Source organism: Protomyctophum bolini (genome assembly GCF_963924005.1).
Source record: "Protomyctophum bolini genome assembly, chromosome: 22".
NCBI lineage: Eukaryota > Metazoa > Chordata > Actinopteri > Myctophiformes > Myctophidae > Protomyctophum > Protomyctophum bolini.
Window position 1 is genome coordinate 11,833,446 of NC_137883.1, and position 17,662 is coordinate 11,851,107.

The 17,662-nt window shown below is 45.5% G+C and overlaps 1 protein-coding gene across 1 annotated transcript in view; it reads left to right on the forward strand.

Annotated features, from left to right (window-relative positions):
• LOC308309957 (matrix metalloproteinase-17-like) overlaps positions 1–17,662 on the forward strand; it is a 77,056-nt gene that overhangs the window by 44,069 nt on the left and 15,325 nt on the right. Inside the window, exon 5 of the mRNA XM_080755963.1 lies at positions 10,370–10,656. Within this exon, the coding sequence (XP_080612089.1) occupies positions 10,370–10,656 (287 nt within the window). The remainder of the gene's footprint in view (positions 1–10,369; positions 10,657–17,662) is intronic.

Sequence of the window (17,662 nt, forward strand, 5' to 3'; positions counted from 1 at the left end):
AATGCTTAGCACATTCCCCCAGCGCAGTATTTCCCTTCTATTAGAGCGAGTATATTGGTTTGGAACATGCGCAAACTGCTTAGATCATTCATCTGAATGCAACACAACACACCTTCAGCATGGTAGATTAGATATCCATATATGGACATCTACCATGTCATGTCTAGCATGGCAAATTGTCTGGTGCTGTGCTGATCCAATATTATTGCATTATCACCAGCCAATTTGCCATGATAAGAGAAACAAAAAAATGTTTTTTTGGTGTGTGCAGACTTTGGAACGTTGAGGAGGGAGAGCAAGAGAGCAAAAGAGAGGGATTTATTTCAATGAGTAGCCTATACTTTCTATTTGATTTTTGAGAAGATACGTTCAGATACCACTCACAGGGTAAGCATGTGGTGAACCCATAGCCTCACGACTTTCTTTATCTGTCTCTGCTAAACGTACAGTTTTAACCTTACACCAGTATCCATTTCAGAGCTCTGATGCGGATGGTTTAAATCCAGAACCTAACTGAGAATGAGCGTGTGATTTATTACGTTGATATGGCAATATATCACAGATGTCTCTTGGACATAAATGAGGAGACATTGCAGGAGGAAGAGTCATTCTGAGCTGCCTGCCAGCAGCCACACAGCCTCTATGGGCGGTCCACCTCTCGTCTCCATTTGGGAGGTGAGCAGAGAGCTGTTGTTGCACCTGTCTCCTCATTATATAACATTATTAATGGTGCTTCTGTAGATGGGAGTGCACAAGCAGATCCATTTCCTAGGCTGAACATTTTTCATGTCTCCTCCAACTTACCGAATCTGTCATTTAAATAACAATGTGCTGGGTGGAGGCACATTTAGCTCTTAAAGGGAATGGGAGATGACACTCTAATTGGTCTACAATTTAGGCGTTTAGCAGACGCTCTTAATCCAGAGTGATTTACAGTAAACAAGGTAAACATGAGGTAATACTGTACATCAAATGCATAGAAATAATAATCTAGGATAATAGGTAAACCGAAGACATATCAACAGTATAAACAGTAATATAAAACTATACAAACTATAGGATGCCAGGTCAACAAATTAACCTGACATCTGTCTACACTGTAGACAGATTTGTAATTTTATTAAATGGCATGTCATGTACTGTAGACTCTACAGTACATGACATGCTATTTAATAAAATTACAATTTTAACCTTTGCATATAAGCCTGTAAGGTCTTCAAGGCTAGGGCAAGTGCTATGGGCTACGGTGGAGTCTTCAGCGGCTAAAGATCGGGATTGAGACAGAAACTAAATACTGTACAAGCCCTTCTGGACGTGGGGCCCAGGGCTGCCCAGGGGTCTGTGAGGGGCTTCCAGGGGGTCCCCTGGGGTCTGTGAGGGGCTTCCAGGGGGTCCCCTGGGGCCCAGGGCTGCCCAGGGGTCTGTGAGGGGCTTCCAGGGGGTCCCCTGGGGTCTGTGAGGGGCTTCCAGGGGGTCCCCTGGGGCCCAGGGCTGCCCAGGGGTCTGTGAGGGGCTTCCAGGGGGTCCCCTGGGGTCTGTGAGGGGCTTCCAGGGGGTCCCCTGGGGCCCAGGGGTCTGTGAGGGGCTTCCAGGGGGTCCCCTGCAACTCTTGAGTGTACACAAGTTAAATTAGCAGTATATATTGGGATCAGTAGCCTAATGCATATTAAACTGTGTCCTTGAAATAAAATAAGAAAGTTGAGAATAGATGATTATATTTCAGTTGTCACACGTTTTATATATAATTTATTGAAAGTTATTCAGGGTTTACAATTCATGCATATATTACATGGAAATGACATGATACAATACAAAAATATATCGAGGCATTTCAATACAAAAGTGCTTTTTCACCCGGTTTACTAGGCCCTGTCAATGTAAAAACACCAAATTGTGTGTGTGTGTGTGTGTGTGTGTGTGTGTGTGTGTGTGTGTGTGTGTGTGTGTGTGTGTGTGTGTGTGTGTGTGTGTGTGTGTGTGTGTGTGTGTGTGTGTGTGTGTGTGTGTGTGTGTGTGTGTGTGTGTGTGTGTGTGTGTGTGTGTGTGTGTGTGACAAAAATACCTCCACACATTTGTAAATCCTGGTTTTCCTGGTCATTTTCCCTTTCTGCGTCTTCCTCTCTCTTCTTCTTCGGTCGTTGTCTCACTTGTGTACCGATGCCAGACACAGCTTGCTATACCTGTTCCTTCTCTCGCCTCTCACCTCGCTGTCTGTGAAACAGACAGGCTGTCTGTGAAACAGACAAGCCTGTCTGCTCAGTCCAGAGAAACCACCTTATATTTAACAACATCGCAGAGGTACAATGCCCGGGTTTACAGAACACTCACACACACACACACACACACACACACACACACACACACACACACACACACACACACACACACACACTATAGGGTGTGTGTGTGTTCTTTCTCTTCTCACACAGTTTATTTATTTTTTTGGGGACTCTGACCAGAAATCATTAGTCTATAATCTGAGAATAGTCTCTCTCCGGACCAAAATGTTGTGATTCCCATTTAAAATATTGCATTTGTCGGAACCAAGCACACAATCAAACTATTGTTCAAAACTTGCATTAGTTTTATCCCCCCTTTCCATACCAATATAAAATGTTCCACCTTCTTGCCTCCTCGGCCCTCCAACCGTGGCTGTGAATTGATTTGCCCTCCACCATCTTGCAGGAGGTTCCAATTTGTAATGTAATGTGTTTCTTGAGCCAAGAAGAGAGAGGCTCTCCAAGGAGCTTGAAGTGGGAACACATCACGTAGAAGCCACAAATTGTGTTTGTTGGTGGTGCAACCGGACAGGTCAGCTTCACCTTCATGAATACTTAAGTTTCTCTCAGGTATCTGGACAACACACAGACACATGCACAGTTCAAATGTGCAGCCAATAGGCATATTTATTCGGCTCCAAACAGTGAGTCCCAATAATCAGTCCAGGTCAAACGGAACAAAGAAAGCTGCTTGCCAAAATCCATAACCATACACAACGAATCCTCACTGCTTAGTGCTTACCATTGACTATTTCCAAAATAAACAGTCCTTCTACTTTTTCCAGAGGACAACAGGAAAGGCACACACACACACACACACACACACACACACACACACACGTTTTTCCAACCACTTCTGGCCAGGGGGAGGCAGTATAGAGACTAGGATTACTGCATGTTTTTTTGTGAGGGTACCTCACAAAACACGGGGAGAACATGCAAACTCCAGACAGAAAGGCCCTTTTGCCAACCCCAAGTATGGGCACTGATGACGTGGAGGAGAGAACACGCCCCCAGCGCCCCTGCCGGGAATCGAACCCAGGACCTTCTAGCTGTGAGCCGACAGCACTATACCGACTGCGTCAAGGTCGATTGTTTTCACCACAGTCGTACCACATGCGGAGGAACACACAAACCCAAGTCGCTAGTGCTGCGACAAGGGTCGCACTCCCAGCCCAGCTCGCCCACTTGTTGGAGCGCCCGGCAAAGCCAGATGCACTGCAGAATATTCCCCTCAATGCAGACGCAAATGTTCATTTTTAGCTTCAGCAGACTCAGCCTTCTCTCCGTAGCCCTACTACTATCAGTGTCTGGACAGCATGTTCAGTCCAACCTTCCCTTTATTCAAAACAGCGTATTTCTCAAAATATCACAATTTTTTTCCCTCTCCTTCACTCAGCTCCAATGACATTCTTTACAGTAAAATATTTAATTTATTCAAAACGCTGAATCCTGAATACTGCAAACATAGTGCAGCAGAAACATATTACATATGGTTGCATTTGTACACTCTCGGGGGTAAATTAATGCTCAGGATTTTACAGCATACTTCGACTTCGTCCTCACACGACTGTGCCACACATCGATGATAAACAGATTTGTTTTATTCCTGATGCAGTCATTCAGCTGAAAATAATATTTTTCAACATCTTGTCATCTTCGCTGAGCGAAATTACAAAGTGTGGCAAAGTATAAATCAGGCGTTAACTCTCTTCCTGCTGGCTTCCTGTACAAAAGATGTACATTAGATGTACACTTCTATTTACAAAACATTACACAGCCTTGCATCATGAACCTACTTCATGTACAGTATTCCTGGCAAGCCTACTTATTCATTCCTACACAACAACAAGAAAGGAGCCGTATGGAGGGGTAGAATAAGATTTCTTTTCAGATATAAGTTGGTGTGTACTGTTTCTTCAGACTCAAGTCTGTAGTTATTTAGTGCAGTCCCAGAGGCAGTAACAATAAGGGATAGTAGAGGAGGCTGAACAAACAGTTAAAAAGGACACGCACATCTATACCTTTAGGCTGGGCACTGGATCAAAATGAAGTCATATAAGAAATGAAAAAATCAGCACACCAATTCAGGCTCCCAAGTTTCTTTACTTTTAATCAGGTAACGTTTCGGGCCACAGCCCTTCCTCAGACCTAGGTCTTTTTTCATTTCAATAAGGGAGACAAGGCAATGGAACAGACCCAACTGAAGGAATTGAATTAAGAAATAATCTGAGAAATAACAAAAGGGGATATGGTGGAGTGTGCCAGACAGTTTCATTTGGATGTAATAATAAACTGTATGTTGTTGTTAGTCTTGTGTAGCCTGACTGCAGAACCAATACAAAGACTTGGGTGCAGTCCTTCATAGTGGGACAGTATTCTGGTTTTCAAAGTGCCACGAGTAAGTTTGTTAGTGGACATTTTCTCCAGTGTTGTAGCCCCTTACATTGAATTGAGACGTCACCAGACATATCGTTAACTAAGAACGGGTGGTTTTGCCGGGAATGTCACGGCAACTCTAACCTTTCAATTTATACTCGTACAGCATTCATTTATCTACAATATTGTGCACACACGCACGCGCGCACACACACACACACACACACACACACACACACACACACACACACACACACACACTTCTTTCTGTCTTTTTTCTCTATAAGAAATTGATTATTCCCAAAGCAGTACAGTGTTACAGATCATTAGTTTCTCCCTTGTTTGAGTCATAGTCATCATGTATAAGTAATTGTACAATTAAAAAAATGTAATGATATCATCATCATGATAATGATAATATCATACTGTATGATAATTAAGGAAATTACGTTCAGGATGTATGGAGGAATTGTTGAGCACTGATATTTGCCGTTTGCTTACTTCCAAAGGGAGACAGATTTATGGTTCTGTTACGGATCAGGGAATATCTTGATAGACAGTGAAATCCTAGGTGTTCATATGCATTTGTAACGCTGTTGGTTACATCAATGCAGCGCGTGTGGAGGAGGAACAACGTAGTTCAATACCCAGCACTGACAGGTACTTTCCCATGGCTGCACTGGTGCAGTGGAAGAAATTTGTCTCTGCCGCGAACATGGCCAATTGTGTGGATGATGTATATAACGTATAACTATGCAGTGGCGTAAACCAGTAGGACACGTATACAGTATACTGGTTGAAAATGTGGTCCGCCTGGTGCTAATGAGCCCAATGTCTCCCTCCCCTGGCCAAGGGAGGATTCTCTCTCGCATGACCGATGGATTCTTTACCGCCAACGCGGGAGACCAGGGTTTGAATCTAGGCGGGCGTTGCAGTTGCGATTACCTCGTCGCTCGGGAGAGGATATGCCGTATAAATTACAACATTTATGGATTGCAGCTATAATTGCGGATGGGTATCTCTGTGTGTTGCTAATATGGCTCTGAACTTACAGTATTGACAAGCCATGGTAGGTGTAGCCAGTGGTGTGTGTGAATAAGGGTTCTCTCTCTCTCTCTCTCTCTCTCTCTCTCTCTCGTGTTCACGTTAGTGAAGACACAGGAGCACACATGCAGGAGGAATGGATGCACATTCAGCTGAACTCAACATAATACTGTATACTACATCACACCATATCAGCCCAATTAATCTGAGCTTTTCTTTTAATTACTTACAGTAAGTAGTAGTGATGAGACCTTTAGAATTTCAGTGTGGCAATTTCCCTGCCTCAATGTCATACCAGCATGAGGGGAGTACTATACACATCAGCATGCATGGGTGCAGGGTGAGTGCGTGTGTGCGACTGTGCGTGCGTGCGTCCACGCCCGTGCCTGTGTGCGTGCACGCGCGTCAGGGACAGCAAAACTACTGGAGGTGAAAATCTGCTGAGAGACTGAACGGGAAATGAGTTTGATCTAAGTGCTCTGCAATCTCCTCCCCCCACCACTCACCCACCTCACGCTCTCTCTCTCTCCATCCTTCTCTAATTCTCTCCACCCCAGTCATCGGGCTGAGAGCCTGTGTGTGAAAGGGATTATGACAGGTCTACAAAATTAAAAGTCAAACTGCTGAGGTGGGATGAGGAATATATTATGTGCGTGCAGCCGTGCACTGTGTCTATGATTCATTATCTTTGAGGAGAATAAAATGGTCCCAATGGTGGTGGTGGTGGGGGGGGGGGGGGGGGCTGGCATAGTTGGCAGTGCTGTCACCTCAGAGCTGCCCAGATGCTGTGGGCGCTGGGGTGTGTTCTCTCCTCCGCGTCATCAGTGCCCATGGGTTTGGCGAAAGGGCCCTTCTGTGTGGAGTTTGCAATGCATGTTCTCCCAGTGTCCCTTAGGGTAGGTACCCTCACAAAAAATGCAGTAATCCTGGTCTCTAAACTGCCTCCCCCTAGCCAGCCGGGGCGCCTGATGGAGGGGAAAGGAACTGGTTGGAATAACATGTTCCTTCCACGCGCTACGTCAGGTGAAAAGAAGCAGCTTGGACTCCATGCATTGAAGGAAGCATGAGGTCAGTCCGTTGCTCTCCCCATGTTGGCAGAGGGAGTGTAGAGCCCATTACATTAGATAATTGACACTGTGTGAACAAATGGGTAATCCTAACTTGTGCTGCGACGCATTGTGAGGTTGTAGATCGGCTATTTTCAGCATGCAACCAAGTGTAAAATTAGCCATTACAATGCCACCAAGGCCCGCCAAAATGCATTTTAGTCTAGTGGACTAAAACTGCACACTAAACACTAAAACATTTTTTGGGTGACTACAATGAGACGGGGGCTAGCGCCCCTCAAAACATTTGCTGCCTAAATCAACACGACACTAGTGACTCCTGCTGGTTTCTATAGGGACCTCTTCAGCAGGGAGGGGAACTGTAGGGGGGGGAGGGGTCTGTGTTACGCTCCAGGTGATGAAACACCGGCTCAATCAATGTCTCATGGTCAGTGACACCACTGTACAAAGGAGGGGAATTGGCAATTAATACATTATGAGAAAATCTCCAAATCTTATTATGTGGTGTATAATCGTAAATTATTCCATTATTACTTGCTCTCTAACCCACCCTCCCACCAAATCATCCTCTCTCTCTCTCTCTCTCTCTCTCTCTCTCTCTCTCTCTCTCTCTCTCTCTCTCTCTCTCTCTCTCTCTCTCTATTTATTTCTATTTCTATTTATTTATATATGGAGGCGTGACTAACGGACTGGAGATGCAGGTTTTCATAGTAAATGTGACCTACAGTCGCAATTATCTGTACTGTATATCCTATTGATGTATCCTGTTGATGCTGCATCTCAAGGGGCTAAAATTGAATCTGAATGTTAATCTCTTTTTCGTAAGGTTTGCGAGATAAACAATGCTGGTGTGTAATGTTGATGACATAGTCAGGCAATCATTCACTATAATAATGTAATTATGGACAGTCTGCTCAGCCATGTGGAACTTTATTTGTACAGCGGAACCAACTGACCTTGATGCCTCCCCCCCCCCCCCCACACACCAAACACACACACACACACACACACACACACACACACACACACACGCACACACACACACACACACACTACTCTGTCTATAAGCATTTCGCTTAATGTCTCTCTCCTACATGCCCACAGATACCTACAACGGCTGTATAGGACACCGATAGCGTCTACATATTAGTGACCATGGCTATATCTGTGCATTGTAGTTGTTGTTGCTACCACTGATTCGGCTGGGCTGGCTGCTGCACTCCTACAAGTATTAAGAGTTTCTGACGTTCTCACAAGTAATAGTGGCAGTGATCTATTAAATGGATAAAAAGCGATAGCAATATAGCCTTTTTATTTTTACCTTCCACGGGTGCTTACAGATGTTACCGGGTAGAAGTGGGGTTTAGAAGTGGCATTTCCCTCGGTGGATCATAGGCTTCATGATGCCTTTATGATGCCTTCAAGCGCACAACACGTCGCTTCGCGTCATGTTGCGAGTTTGTAGATTGGCTATTTTCACTACTTATTTTACTAGTTATAGTTAAAATAAATCTATAGATATTCATGAAATGTCTTAGATGTGTTGCTTGGTTTGTTTGTTTGTTTGTTTTAAAAATCTATATTTTTTATGTTTTAAATTAAAAAAACAAAAGTAAAAAGAAGACCATATACTTTTAAATGTGGGTAAAGAAAATTACATTTTTGAGCTGTTTGAGAAACAGTGGGCTAAAACACTTTTTTTGCCATATTTATCTGTCCATGGGTGGTTTCCATCTGGTCACTCTACCACTGCCGCCCCGGGTGAGAGTAGGAGGGGCCATGTTCATTCAACAACAGAGCCTTTGGGTCGACTCTGCGGACTGGAGAACTAGTGGGAGTGGCTCAGGAGATTGATCTCTGGCCTCCCCCTGGCAACGAACTGTCCTTGAGCAAGACACTGAACGCCTAACTGCTCCTAACGAGCAGGTTGGCTGCCTCCGCCGTTGGAGTGTGAATATGAGCATGATTGTGAATTGGTGAACGCAAGGCACTTATAAAGCACTTTTAATGGGAGTGGTCAAATGGCATTTGGTTCTGCATAGGTGAGAATCTATGGAGGTAGAGAGGTAGAGAGAGAGAGGTGTGGTGTGCAAAAGATGAGAACAGAAATAGAAGGAGAAGGGAGCAGAGTGGACAGTGATCAGAAGAGTGAGCCAGAGAGATTTGGGAACAGAAAGACGGAAGGCATGGATGAAGGAGTGAGCATGAAGCGTGACAGGACCTCTTTCCATTCAAATCCTCTTAACCGTTGAGAGGCGGGGGGAGAGAAAAATTCAAAGTGCGGCAGACAGAAAAGGTGGAGAGAGTGCAGAGAGACAGAGAGATGGAGAGAGAGAGAGGGGGGGGGGGGGGTAGTACAATGGAGAGAAAGGATCAAGGAAAAGAAAGGCATCTGCAGGGGGCAACAGCCGAAGAGGCTCATTTTTTGTGATCTCTTGCCAGAGTTCAGTTCCGAGGAATGCATAATGCACACACAAGGTACACAGTGAAATCCTTTAGGTTTAACCTGGAGGTAAATGAACACTGACATTATACTTGTGTACTTGCAAAATGTTTGTCAGAGTGAGGAACAGGGGCAACATAAAAGCCATAAAATAAAATATGTGATGAAATCACAGCAAAATCAGTCTGGAACCGTAGCTGTCATTAAATATATCGTTTTTTTTTTGGGGGGGGGGGGGTTTACCTTTGATAACTGGAAGCTCTTTAAACAGACATGTGCCGTTTATAAAACTTTCCATGGTTTATGGTTTATTCAAGTGCCGGGGTTGGAGAAGTGAGGGGATTTTGAGGTGCAGTCTATGCAGAGCCTTTGTGCAAAATTTTCTGTATAGGGACTATACAAAAAAATTGCATTATTGCTAAATCCGGTGTATTAGCACACAGCATTGTCTGTGTGGTGTTAATTAGTAATTATAACACTTTATTTCTAGAGTACATTTGCCGGTCCCACGCACTTGAGCCATAATGTCACATCGACCGGCTTCATCTGGAATCGTGTGCTTGCTTTCTGCTAAGATAACTGTTGTATAGTTTAATTGATTGGTACACATGATCTCTGGACCGATCCGATTAAAACACCACAGGCAGAATTCTGATACTCCGTATCGTTCGGCTGGCATCAACACAGAGCCAAAATCAATTAAATTTTCATCTATAGAGGGTGCCAAAAATGTGAAAAAGTAACAGTTTGTTGCAAAAAATATATTTTTAGGGGATAAATCCGTCACAGGGGTGACGTGACATTGTAATTGGCTAGCAAATTAGTCGGAGCGGCCTATATTAGCGATCAAGGCAACCACACGTACCTCAGAGCTCCATACTGGTGTCTTTTATATTTTCTGTTACCAATGGGCAACATTTTGTAGCTGGCATTCGTAGCTTGTCAATTCTGAAGTGCTCTGATCAAGCCAACTCGCCTAATAGCTCAACTTGTTATCATGTTCTTTTTAGTCACTCTTTCTTTTGTTTGTCACGCTGTACTGTCCTTTTCTCACCTATTTGTTCCTCTCCTCATTTTCTCTCTCTTTATCTCTCCTCTCGTCTCGACTCCTCCTTCACGTGTTTTCTAATTATATTCCCTCTCTTCCCATCCCACAGAGTGAGAACATTCCCCAAGGAGTCACCTCTGCTGGGGAGAGACACGGTGCGTGCTCTCATGTACTACGCTCTGAAGGTCTGGAGCGACATCGCGCCGCTCAACTTCCACGAGGTGGCGGGCAACGACGCCGACATCCAGATAGACTTCACCAAGGCGGACCACAACGACGGGTACCCCTTCGACGGCCCGGGGGGCACCGTGGCACACGCCTTCTTCCCCGGGGAGCGCTTCACCGCCGGGGACACCCACTTTGACGACGACGAGGCCTGGACCTTCAGGGCACCAGGTGAGAGCGAGGCATGTTTGAGTATGTACACCTGTCCATACGTGAATGTCTCTGTTTCACACATCCAGTTACTTCCCAGACACTCCACCAGCCTCTGGAAATGAGAAGGAATAAAAAGAAAACGGAACTGGAAGAACAGAGATAATCTCAGGATCTGCATGGCAATGGTGTGGCTTCGATGTGGATCTGTAACTTTATGTAGCCAGCCTGTGAGCTGCCCAGCTGGGAGCTGCCCCCACACAAGCCCAGTTGTTCTCTTGGCCACTGAGCAGCTCAGTCTGGGAGGGAGTCATTGAGGGAGGCATTGCTCATGGACCTGGTGGTCTGGGGAATAGAACCTGCAACAAGCGTGCTCCTCTAAACTTTGGGCCAGCGCACAAAGAAGAAAGCAACAACTAAATGAATAAATAAACAAATCAGTTGAAGGTCTAGTCTCACAGCTGTTCCGTCTAATCACACAGATGGCCACATCCATCACTGACCAAACTTTGCCCTCCTGCTTCCTTGGCCATACTCCTCCGTTCCTGCATCGACATCCCAACCTCCCTACATTGAAAAATGAGAGCAAGGAGAGTTGGACACGGGAGACAAGGGACACACAGAGAAACGAGGGCACAGGACGATCTGAGGGAACATTTAACCGAAACATTTCTCACAGACTCCTCGGAAGGCTGAAAGATTGGTACTGTGAAGTGTGAAGCACGACATGCTTAGAATAAATACAAGCCGGCAGCGAGAGTCATTGTTTGTAGCATCAGCACACTCCCAATCTGATGTGATACATGCTCTCTACATACCTGTACATTCACTGCAGAAAACACGATACATTAAAGAACCTGAATATGCACTGTGCGTTCGCATACAATTATTTGTAGGGTGCATTGCGCTTCTAATTGCAACTTTCACAGTACAAGACACATTTTGGGATTGAATTACTAAGGTTTCTAAATAAAGCCAGTTTAATTAAGAAAAGATAATAAAATAATTAGACCATTTTATAATACTCATATATGTAGATGGGTGCATTGTTTCGGTTTAATTCTTGCGTGAATGTACCACCAGCAATGCTCACATTGTTCTTGCCGAAACAGCCATTCGACTGCTTCGAGAGGACGTTCCACCAGGCAGGCTGCCACATGGACATGATCCTCTCTGACACATACTTAGCCCTGGGTTAAGATTAAAAGAACAGAATCGATCCTACGGGCTTTCAACCGAGGCATCGCTGAGAGCATCCTGACTATAGATGCTTCATCACCTGGCATGGGAACTACTGTATACGGCTCTCAATGGAAAAACCCTGCTGGGGGGTGGTACGGACTACGGAGTACGGACAGCCCAAAGCATCAGTAGATGTCAGCTTCCCTCCATCAAGGATATACCGAACAATGTGTCACTAACGCCTGGAGGGTCAAGGACCCCTGCCCAGCCACTCCAATCATGGACTGTTTCAGCTGCTAGTCTGGCAAGAGGTACCGCAACCTCAACAAGGCCAGACAGCCGTGGGTGGCTGGCTGTGTCCGTCCCTGGCTGGGTCTGTCTGAGCACGAAAATTTCGCTTGGTTGTTTTTCAGCAGCCTAAAACAAACACACACACACACACACACACACACACACACACAGCGGCGTAACTACCGTGACGCAGACAACGCGGCTGCGTGGGGGCCCAGAGGCAAGGGGGGCACACGGCCGCTCACCCGTGCCGTCTGTAAAATAAAATTATAAACACATAGGCCTACAGAGATGCAATGACAGTTGAGTTGAACAAAGTGTGGCGGAGCCTGGTGGTGGCTGCTGCTATAGCACACACAGCCACAAGCCACCATACCATAATTGCATTAGGCACACGTGTAATGTGCCCCGCCTCCCCAACAGCTCTGTTAGAGCGTAGGGCTGTAGGCTAACAACGTGAAGGAAGTCAGAAGTGTCTGTGGCGAGTGTGCATGCAGTGGGCGTTCCCATTCTCGAGTCCCGACAGCCAGGTACGTGCACAAATCACAACTACAACTGTACAGTGCCCCGCTGATTATAAACCCACACACAGTTTGGACTTGTTTTTACAGGCTGCTGTACATTGCCCCGCTGCGCTGTTTCTAAGCCAAAAACAGTCCGTTTTAATATTTTCGCCGGCGCGAGGGGGGGGGGGGGGGGGGGGGGGACTTGCTGATCAGCCTGCGTCGGGGCCCACTGGCATCTAGTTATGCGTCTGCACACACACATTAACTGTATGACGATTCCGGGTGTGACAGTACAGTACAGTACAGTACAGTACAGTACAGTACAGTACAGTACAGGGACCCCCTAAGGTCCCCCAAACTCTGTCATTTCTCTACCATTTCGGACGCGGGGTGGTTCGCCAGAACCGGCGACGGGACCCTGGGTGCTTTCCTGTGGGTCTGGAACTTCCGGGGACCCCCCGTGGACCCCCACACTGAGTTGCACGACTCACTTCACACGGGTGTGATTCTTTTTTATTATTGCAATGTTGAGAAGCGGTGACCCAAGAATTCTTCTACAATACAAATCTTGAATCTTAATCGTGAACGATGGAGGTTGTGGGAGCGTGGCCACTAAGCTGATGCAGCTGGGATTCACCTCCCAATCCCGTTTTTACCATTTTGAAGACTGTGGACCATATGTTACTGGACAGCAATTCTCAGTTCTAATTAGACCTCCTGCCAGGTCATAACCCATAACCATGCAGAACAATAAAAGACTGTGTGTGTGTGTGTGTGTGTGTGTGTGTGTGCGTGTGCGTCAGATAGCAGCTGTGTAGACGTGGGCTTAGGGTAGGAGGGAGCAGAGTCAGTGGAAGAGCAATCTGAGAACGGCAAATAAAGATAAAATAGCGCCCTCTTTCCCATTAAAAAAATGACAATTACTGCAGTCTCTCTCTGCTGAAAAAAGTCTCTTAAAAAGTAAACAAACAAACTGAGACTGAAATCAAACCAATTATTTTGGGTGAGGTTAAATTATTTATTTTTCCAGTCACTTGGTCAAGAAAAAGTCACTCACTGGGAGGGTGAAACATTATTATTTCAGAGCACTTTTATAGAATCCTCCATTGAACCCTCACAAGGTTCCTTATTTAAGTGTTTGTGTTGGTTGAAGGTGGAGTAGTAGAGTGCAGTGTATGTTTATTGCAGTTTTGCCTGTCCATTATCTGTTCAGGGAGGGAAAGCACTGAGGCACAGAGAAGCAATTTAATTAAAAAATGCTTCCTTTAATTTGAGTCACAGTCTGTCGAGTCCATATTGATGAGCATACATCTGGCATTGCTGGCTTGTGTCTAATTCATACATTGTATACGCTTAATCTTGCTTGTAAAACGGCAAGCTTTAAACCAATGTTAAACTTTAGTAGAACACTGGCTTGTTCCAGAACTAATTTATGTGTTGGCAGAAAGTTTTAACCGGTTTCACCATACAGTGAGAATGAAATCACAATCACTATCAACATTATTAATATATCATGCCCATGTAGCAAGCTCAGTGGTCCGCCCTGTGACTGGGAGGTCGGGGTTCAATACCTGGCCGTGTCATACCAAAGACTGTAAGAATGGGACCCAGTGCCTCCCTGCTTGACACTCAGCATCAAGGGTTGGATTGGGGGTAAGTCCCTGCGACATACTAGCGTCATGTCCAGGGGGTGTACTTGTACATCAAGCTGCCTCACGCTACAGAAACAGGAGATAGGCTCATGGCTCGGCAAGGCTACTATGTAGCAAGCTATACAAAGTTACAAACCAAGTAGAGTCTCTACAAATGTTCAACATCGATCTTTACACCAATTTTGTACAAGCTCACAACCCGCTGCATAGACCATCACCAGCGGGCAGTGGCCATGTTGGCATTTTCCATTGAAAAAGTGAGCCAGCATTTCATTAACTTAATGGCAAGAATGGATCGCCGCTGTGTATCTATTGTAGATCTCCTATTGTTTGCTGGTGCATGTGGTTAAATCCTCCCTTAGCTTACCCTGTAGGTATTAGATCCCTGAGTTATTATTCTCAGTGTCCCATGGCCATAGGCATACGCAGTGGCGGCCTTATATGTTTCAATTGTTTCAATTGAAAGCCTCCAGGGGCCTCCCTGTAAAAATAAATAGTAGTAGTATTAGTAGTAAGGTTGTAGTAGTAGAAGTAATATTGCATTGCATCGCAGGCTTCCAATCAGCCTTGTCAATTATTCAGTCTCATCCGGTACGTCCACTTACCTAGTTGGCAGCAGCTAATAATCACTGCAGGTACTCGACCTGTCATGTCTATGTGTTGTTTGGTTGTAATTGTTCCCACTTCCCAGTGTGTGCACTCACTGCACTAGCAGTGCTGAGAGTTGCGATTGTATAGCCTATGCTGCCTTCCAGTTATACCTTAAAGTAAATAATTGTTTAATCAAGCTTTTGTGTATTTTTCTACTTGGCTGTGTATGCTGTCCATGCTTTGAAGTCCGATAATACACACTGACACTGAAAAGAATAATAATGATTAATTATTAAAATGATGACGTCATGAACGGGGCCTCCCGATCCTTAAGGCCGCCCCTGGGCATACGGCACCAAAATCAGAACACTAATAGACATTTCATGGACGAATGGCACATGCACGGCCGAAATGGCACATAGGGCACAGGTTGAGCTGCAACAGCACATGCGTGAATTACCACACCACTGCACCGTGGCCTTCAACATATTCATGCTTGTTCAGCAGCAAAGAGGATTGAGAGGATTCAAACTTGTTAGGTCAGCTCTGAAGTTAAAAAGTGAATGTTTTGAGACTTCAGCAGATTGAGGAACAGCATAATCTTCTTAAGAGGGGTGGACCTTATCAGATGACCACTTCCATTCCCCTTTCCAAGTCTCTGAATAATTAATGTTGCTAATGCTCTTAGTTCCTCCACCCCTCCTTGTCTGCTGTCTAGGTCAGGAACATCTCCTGAGTCCTGGTGCATTGTGCTCAGCGGGACCTCAAGAAAGGTTCATCCAATGTCATCATTAAATGTGCACAATTATTGCTTAATTGAAACTGGGCATTTAGAGAACAGCAGCAGACTGGTGAAATGCTAAATGTCCCCTTTAGTGATAAAGCGCTTCCCTGCTGGTTGATTGGTAGTTGAGGTATCCATTAGGATACATGAGAGGTAGTATTTTGGTCGGGTAAGCAAGGCCTGGGATTGCTGCTCTTTCTTACGACAGGCAACAGATTGCTTTTATTAATTGTTTCTCTGCTGGTGCTCTGAAAATGCAGACTGAAAACATTGACTGTGACGTACAGTAAGCCTCATTAGGCAGGTGTTTTTTTATGACTTCCACAATATTGCTGTGTTGATGTGCGTGCGTGCATATGTGCATGGGCTTGTGCATGCACAAGTGCACAGCATTCCAATTCAATTTTAACCTGAAGGTGCTGGGGGCGATATAGCTCTGGTCCATAGCCTAATGCTTCTATGATTCTGCCCTGCATTGGCTATGCTACTTTCTCGCTTCTCACATGGAACTCAGACCAGCCTCTCCTCTTTAGCGTAAATAAGAATAAAGCTACTCACCAAAACAAAGGCGCGTTGTGTCATTAGAAAACCTACTTTCCTTAGTGGGAGCACCACACATATAAACGGTACTTTTGGGGCAAAAAGGGATTTTGTTTCAACCGGAAAATAATACTGCCTGCCTGCCTGCCTGCCTGCCTGCCTGCCTGCCTGCCTGCCTGCCTGCCTGCCTGTCTGTCTGCCTGCCTGCCTGTCTGTCTGCCTGCCTGCCTGCCTGTCTGTCTGTCTGTCTGTCTGTCTGTCTGTCTGTCTGTCTGTCTGTCTGTCTGTCTGTCTGTCTGTCTGTCTGTCTGTCTGCCTGCCTGCCTGCCTGCCTGCCTGCCTGCTGCCTGCCTGCCTCTTTCTTTGCCCCCCCCCCCCCCCCCCCCCTCTCTCTATCTACACCAGCACAGTCTCCCTATAAGAGAACTTGGCTCATACGCCTAAATCTCTGAGCTCTGACTTAGTTCGGAGACACTAAGTCCAATCCTGTCACCTCAGAGATGAGGGACATGCCACTGGTGTTGGTTGGACTCTAAATATGATAATACATTACTGACTTTGCATTGAATCTCTCTCCTCTTGTCTTTCTTGCTATCTCTTCACCACGTGTTCTTGTGGATTAACTGTCAGCGTGTGACATCTCAACATCCCAAGCAGTACTGTAACCATGACTGCATCTCGCTAATTGTTCTTTGTCTTTCTCTGAGCACGTAAAGCCAAGCCAAATGGGAATGCTGCCTCTAGACTCGGACCTGTGCACTGCACACATCCAAGACAAATTAAACATTAATAGCTTTTTGGTTTCGCTTCTGGACCAGTGGTGGAAAAAGTACTCTCATGCTTTACTTAAGTAAAAGTATCAATACTGCAATAGAAGTAAATGTCTTGAAATCAAAATGTACTTGAGTAAAAGTAGGCTACAAAAGTATTGCTATCAAAATGTACCAAAGGTAGAAAGTAGCAGAACGTGACAAGAGGGGTTTTGGTGGCTTTTCATTTCGTAAACGCTGAGTGGGGGTGCTTTTATAAGCCACGTGTCTCCTCAGGTGTGTGGTTCCACACTCAGATTTTGATTGACAGCCCGGGGGCTCAGGTAGTATTACCATAGTTATCTCACAGTACCGTGTGCCTGAAAGCATTTAGCGCCTCCAAGCTGTCTGCTGCCGCGACTCTTAACTTCCACTACATAAAAGATGAGTTTAAATGCAGACCGGAGGGTGGTGGGCGGTGGATGTACCGTTACACTTCTGCAATGATGTGAAGATCTCTGCTGTGTCCGAGTGCATTACAAGCCTAGCGGCAACGGCAAGGTTGACTGGCAGGAGATGAGATAGGAGCAGATTCCTTCATTAGTGCCGCACAGTTTTCTCAGCACTAATTACTTGACCACGTATTCTGGACTCCATACGGTTCGGTCCGATCTTTGCAATGCAATCGTTAAGTGATTCTGGAGACGAGCACGCGCTAAAGTGAAAAGTTTG